The 5,602-nt window shown below is 38.7% G+C and overlaps 1 protein-coding gene across 1 annotated transcript; it reads left to right on the forward strand.

Moving 5' to 3' along the window:
• Positions 1–213: 213 nt before the first annotated feature.
• LOC129727216 (cytochrome P450 4c21-like) lies at positions 214–3,753 on the forward strand. The gene is made up of 5 exons (XM_055684799.1): positions 214–654; positions 711–963; positions 1,025–1,151; positions 1,776–1,967; positions 2,032–3,753. The coding sequence occupies exons 1-5, from the start codon at positions 303–305 to the stop codon at positions 2,632–2,634; spliced, it is 1,527 nt and encodes a 508-aa protein (XP_055540774.1). The 5' UTR covers positions 214–302; the 3' UTR covers positions 2,635–3,753.
• The last annotated feature ends 1,849 nt before the right edge of the window (positions 3,754–5,602 follow it).

Raw genomic sequence — 5,602 nt, forward strand, 5'->3', positions numbered from 1 at the left:
GAGGTGCTAAACTAACTTCAGCAGATAAACGTAGTATGTTCGACGGTACCTGAAAAGTACTTTTAAATGCGAAACTATTGTTTAATAAAAGCAAATGTTATACTATACTAACCTAAAACAAATTTTGTTAATATAAGGAACTTAGTTTCCTGTTCACAGCGTGTACTAATGTTACCAGCATAGAGACAATAAAAGTCAGCAAGAGCATGTAGCCAGTCGATCAGTTTGAGAAGCAGATTCGGATTATCCGCGCGAATTCGATCCACGAAGAAGGCACACGTCGCATTTGCTGCTAGTGGACAATGATTGTTCTAGTGTTGTTTACAGTGGTGCTTATGCTAGCAGTGTTGAAGTATGCTAGGTACAGGCAACAGTTATCTTTCACCAAACTTTTACCGTCGGTTACACCATGTTATCCTATAATCGGTAATGGTTTAATGTTTCTTGGAAAAAGTAAGGAACAACGTTTCAACAATTTTACCAAGGCCGTTAGTAACCCAGCCAAACTATTTCTGGTATGGTTTGGGGTTGTTCCAATAGTCGCAACAAATGACCCAAATATGGCACAGAAGATTTTCAACGACCCAGAATGCCAGGAAAAATCATATCTCTACAAATTTTTCAAATTGGATTATGGCCTATTTTCATCAAGACGTAAGCCGTTTGGATAATTTTGTAGCAGTCTGGAAAAGTGATTTATTTTATTTTAGATTGTATTTGGAAAGGGCAGCGGAAAGCTTTAAATCCAACCTTCAACGTAAAGATTTTAAACGAGTTTATTCCAATTTTTGATAAGTGCTCTCAGAATCTAGTGAAAAGGCTCTCTACGGTAGTGGAAGGCAAACCAGTTAAGATCATTCCATATTTGCTTCAGTGCACTTTGGAAATGGTGTGTGGAACTACCTTCGGTGTAGATATGGAAAAAAATCCTGAATGGGCTGAAATTATGAATATGATTCAAAGGTAAAAAAGAGGGCCAATCATAGTGAAGGAACAATTTATGCATAAACTGTTGTGTTCACAGAATATTTCATTTGTCATCCCAGCGGATTCTAAATATACACTATCATTCTGAGCTGATCTATCGATTTTCCAAGAACTACCAGGAAGAAACCGCTTTGAGAGAAAAAGCCTACACTATTGCGAACGAGGTAAGTAGAAAAAAAATGTATTAATAGTGAAATTCAGCACACTGTGAAATAACGAACTAAAGGACTTCTATTTGATATAAAAATTGTGATCGGCAGTGAAAAATTTTATTGTCAAGAATCATCAACGTAATTTTGTTTAATGAAATGCATTGGGTATTTCCCTTTGTATACTACCTTGACTAGGTCACCATAAAACGCTTTTGGTTTTCCTTAAGTAAACTTCATGCATTAAATTTATATTAACCACAGAAGGGAATGAACGCTTTTGAATAATCGTAATATCAACAGAATAGAGAAGTCACCACATTTTTCAATCCATATATCCTATTCAAAATATTGTATTATATATTTCCTATGGTCTATTTTCGATTTGCTATTTCTAATTTCGTATTTCGTATTTAGTATTTCCTATTTCCTGTTTCTTGTTTCATATTTGAAATGATTTTTGCTTGACACACACAGGAAATTTATTCTACATCAATTCAAACTTAAACGAAAAATGTCGACTATCTTTAGCAACTACAATAATGATATCGTCTTATAGTCGTAATAGTTTCGTCTGGGTACTGGACTAATTCAGAGATTACATTTTCATCCTCAATTTCCAACTCATTCTTTCGTTAGATTTTGCAAGGTGCCATAGAACGTAAAGCGAGAGAAACTGCTGCGGGGGCGAACGCGACAAGTGATGGTGATACAGGAAGTGACTGTTTCCGCAAACCACAGATTTTTATCGATCAACTGATCGATCAGGACATTGGCAAGAAATTTGAGCACATCGAGATATTGCATAACGTATACACGATGATTGTAGCTGTAAGAAGTCTTCTAATCATTCTAATATGTCATCACAATTATAAAGCCGTTTTCACTCCCACAGGGTAGCGACACTTCAGGCAACGAGATGGGCTATGTCGCACTGATGCTTGCTCTGCATCCGGAGCTACAGCAAAAAGTATATGCCGAGATCATGACCGTATTTCCAAAAGGAACAGAATTGTGTTTCAACCCTGAGACGCTGCGGCAGCTACAATACACCGAAATGTTCATAAAAGAGTGTCTTCGACATTTCCCAATAGGTCCACATCTCTTCCGAGAACCAATGAAAGACATAGAATTAGATGGAATAACGATACCCAAAGGAACTATGCTTTGCGTAAGCATATATCAGATTCACCGAAGGAAAGATGTTTGGGGTCTAGATGCGGACAAATTTGACCCGGAAAATTTCTCGCCGGAGCGCAGCGAGGGACGACATCCGTTTGCATTTCTTCCGTTCAGCGGAGGAGCTCGAAACTGTATCGGGAGTCGGTACGCGATGATGAGTATGAAAGTTATGCTGGTGCATCTTTTGCGACGTTTCCGGTTCAAAACAAGTTGGTCTTTTGAAGACATTCGGTTCGAATTTGATTCTTTGCTCAAGCTTTCCGAGGAACCGGAGTTCTATTTGGAACGTCGAACGGAATCAGTCAGTTTCACGTGAATCAACCGTAGAAATCGAAGCAGCTCAGTAATTAACTTCGCCCTAACCTGAACCTTTCAGCATTGTGCGCTTTCCGCTTTGACTGATTACTACTCGGAAGAGTCATTAACCGGTTAACCGGTTGATGCAGTAGGATCGTACATCAATGATACAAAACTTACGCAATCACAGTGCAATTCAAATTATTCATAGATATAATTACATTATTGACGTGGGACTACGTCTTTGTTTTCTATACTGGTATGCATTCTGTAAAATTGGAGTTGAAACTGGCAAATGTTGCGTCAGATTTCAAACGATAGTAACAGCGTAACCTCATGATGGATAACAATAACCAATATGTTGTTGGATAGATAAAATGTATAACAAATTTGTAATATGCTAGTTATCATTATTTTTTCATTGCAAAGCGCCTTAAATCCATAAAATGTGCCAAGGACAAATTTACGCGAACAATGAACCAATTACATGCGAGTATTCCTAGCACAGACGACATGAATAGACACCAACCATTCCCTGCGATTTACTCTGTATCAATATCCAAAAAGAAATTGACAGAGTCTCCCCGTCCCAATAGGTCAATTTATGTTTGCTTTCATGAATCTAGACTAATTTGATGTCTCGAAGGTAAAGGTTTTTCGAAAAGTTTGAAACAACACCTTGCTTTGAACAATTTCTAAACCTGCTAGTAATAGGGTTGCTGATATTTTATCGATATTTGATATTATCGATATTTGCCCCTCGCAATATCGATCTTTTCGAACGATATCGGCGCATTTGATATTATCGATATTTCGATATTGCGACTCGATATTGCTGTCCGATATTCTCGGTTGCCATCAGGGGAGTGCTGCCGTCGAAATTTTGCCTACCAATCATAAATTCATCATGGCATCAGAATTAAATTTAAAATGCTTACACGCAATATAAGATATTCATTGAAAGAGCACATTATACTGAAAACAAACGTTAAGGCTTGGTTTCTCCATTGATAAATATATTGATTTGAAAATAGGTCAATAGCAATTAAAGGACGTTTACTCTATTTCAGCTATTTTAAGGCAAATCAACTAAAAAGTATAGGTACCAGAATTGTTGGTACTAGAATCAATAAGGGATCATTCAAATAATACATAACGCTCTAGGGGGTGAGGGGGTATTTAGCGGAGCGTTATATTGCATGTGGCAAACATGTAAAATTGCGTTACATGGGGGTGGGTGGGTATTGAAAATTGACAAATTCCGCGTTATGTAATATTTGAATGGTTCCTAAGTGATAGATGGAAAATGTAAGCAGTTCGACAGAAATATGGTTGCCATATCTCTATTTTTATTGACAGCATGCTTAGAGCGAATTTCCAGAAATTTGGGTGTGGAACTTCTCGGGGCAATAACCACCACATTAAACCGATCAAATGCGATGCCTTGGTGTTGCATTGGGATGGCAGAATCGATGAATTTCAGTAAACAATCGGTGTTACAAAAGCGATAACATGAATGTTCAGGTAGGATGCTTCAGTAACTGGCTGGTGATTAGTCAATGGATCAGTGACGATTAGGAGACGCGGCTCACGAAACGTCGGTTTAATCTGATTGGAAAATGCACCTTGCGTAAAGCGATCAGCAATCGGCCCGCTGTCGTAACGGACGAGATGAAATAGCAAACACTTCACCGGAATATTCAATACTAAGGCATGAAACATGCTGAACGCCAACGCGACCGATCGGGTGAGATTCTTACCGTAGGTTAATGAACAACTCTACTCACGGCTGTTTATTAACCTTCGGCAAGAATCTCGCCCGATCGCTCACGTTGGCGTTCAGCTTGTTTCAGGCCTAACAGAAAGCCAACCCGGTGGCATCACAGACGTTTACGTTCAACATGAGTGAAGCCCGGGGCCTATAAACGTCAACATTTTTCCTACCAATCATAAATTCATCACGGCGGTAATATTTCATTTCAAATGCTTACAAAACTTATCTTATTCATTAAGAGTGCACATTGTACTGAAAACAAATGTTGAGCTCTTGTTTTTTGTCCATCTAGAACGACATTTACTCGAGAATAAGTCTACCGACGAAATGGGACGTTTACTCTATTACACTTGTTTTAGGGCAAACCAACCGAAAAGTGGGTACCAGAAATGCTGGTACCAGAATCAATGAGTGGTAGATGGAAAATGTATGTGGTTTGACAGCCACAAGAGCCCTCTGGTGAAGCCAGCATTAGCTGGAGCACTGGATCAGTTTTACATGTAATTTGACAGCTGATTCATCGAAACACGAAAAAAAGCAGTGTTCATACGTGCATACAGTATCGGTGTTCAGTGGCAGTGTGCTTTTGTATTGTTTTCGGGTGATGTATTTATTGCACGAAACGTCGAGTGCTTTGCTGGATGAAACAAAAAAATCACAGGAGGGTTGTGTGCAAAGCCACGACCGCAAGGTTGAAGTAGAATACTTTTACAAGAAAGATAACCCGACTGCTTTCGTGTCAGTCATTTTGAAATCGGATTTGTTTCGTATATACCGCTTGTTAAGCACAGTATCAACAAATCGTAATAAACATCACACTGCAATGCATTTGCAGCAGCATCAAACCTCAGTTTCAGTTTATTAATGACCATTCATTATGCTCCTCCAAAAACATTTAGTAGCCTTGGAAAAGGCCGATTGTTGCAATTGCAATTTTCATTCAATTATTGCATAAATGCTTCATGGTCAAATATACCCGCTGCAACTGCTACGCTATTCGTAGCCATGCCACAGTTGTGGCCGCTATACGCTGCCATTGTAGGGATACCATCCGTCCTGATTTAGCAGGACATGTCAGAATTTGAGCAGAATTTTTGAAAATTGCTCAATAAGTGTTTTCGATTCCATGTCGCAACGCTCACTGCAATCGATTTTTTTCCATTGGTTGAAACTCAGTATAGTAATAAGAAGATTCGTTAATGCATTTACTGTT

This window comes from Wyeomyia smithii, chromosome 3 (genome assembly GCF_029784165.1).
Source record: "Wyeomyia smithii strain HCP4-BCI-WySm-NY-G18 chromosome 3, ASM2978416v1, whole genome shotgun sequence".
In the NCBI taxonomy this organism is placed as follows: Eukaryota; Metazoa; Arthropoda; class Insecta; order Diptera; family Culicidae; genus Wyeomyia; species Wyeomyia smithii.

What these genes read in the sequence shown, in the direction of transcription:
- LOC129727216 (XM_055684799.1), top strand. Translation starts at nt 303, where the DNA reads ATGATTGTTCTAGTGTTGTTTACAGTGGTGCTTATGCTAGCAGTGTTG. An exon ending in ATTATGAATATGATTCAAAG is followed by an intron (nt 964 to 1,024) that starts GTAAAAAAGAGG and finishes TTGTGTTCACAG; the next exon opens with AATATTTCATTTGTCATCCC. An exon ending in CCTACACTATTGCGAACGAG is followed by an intron (nt 1,152 to 1,775) that starts GTAAGTAGAAAA and finishes TTCTTTCGTTAG; the next exon opens with ATTTTGCAAGGTGCCATAGA.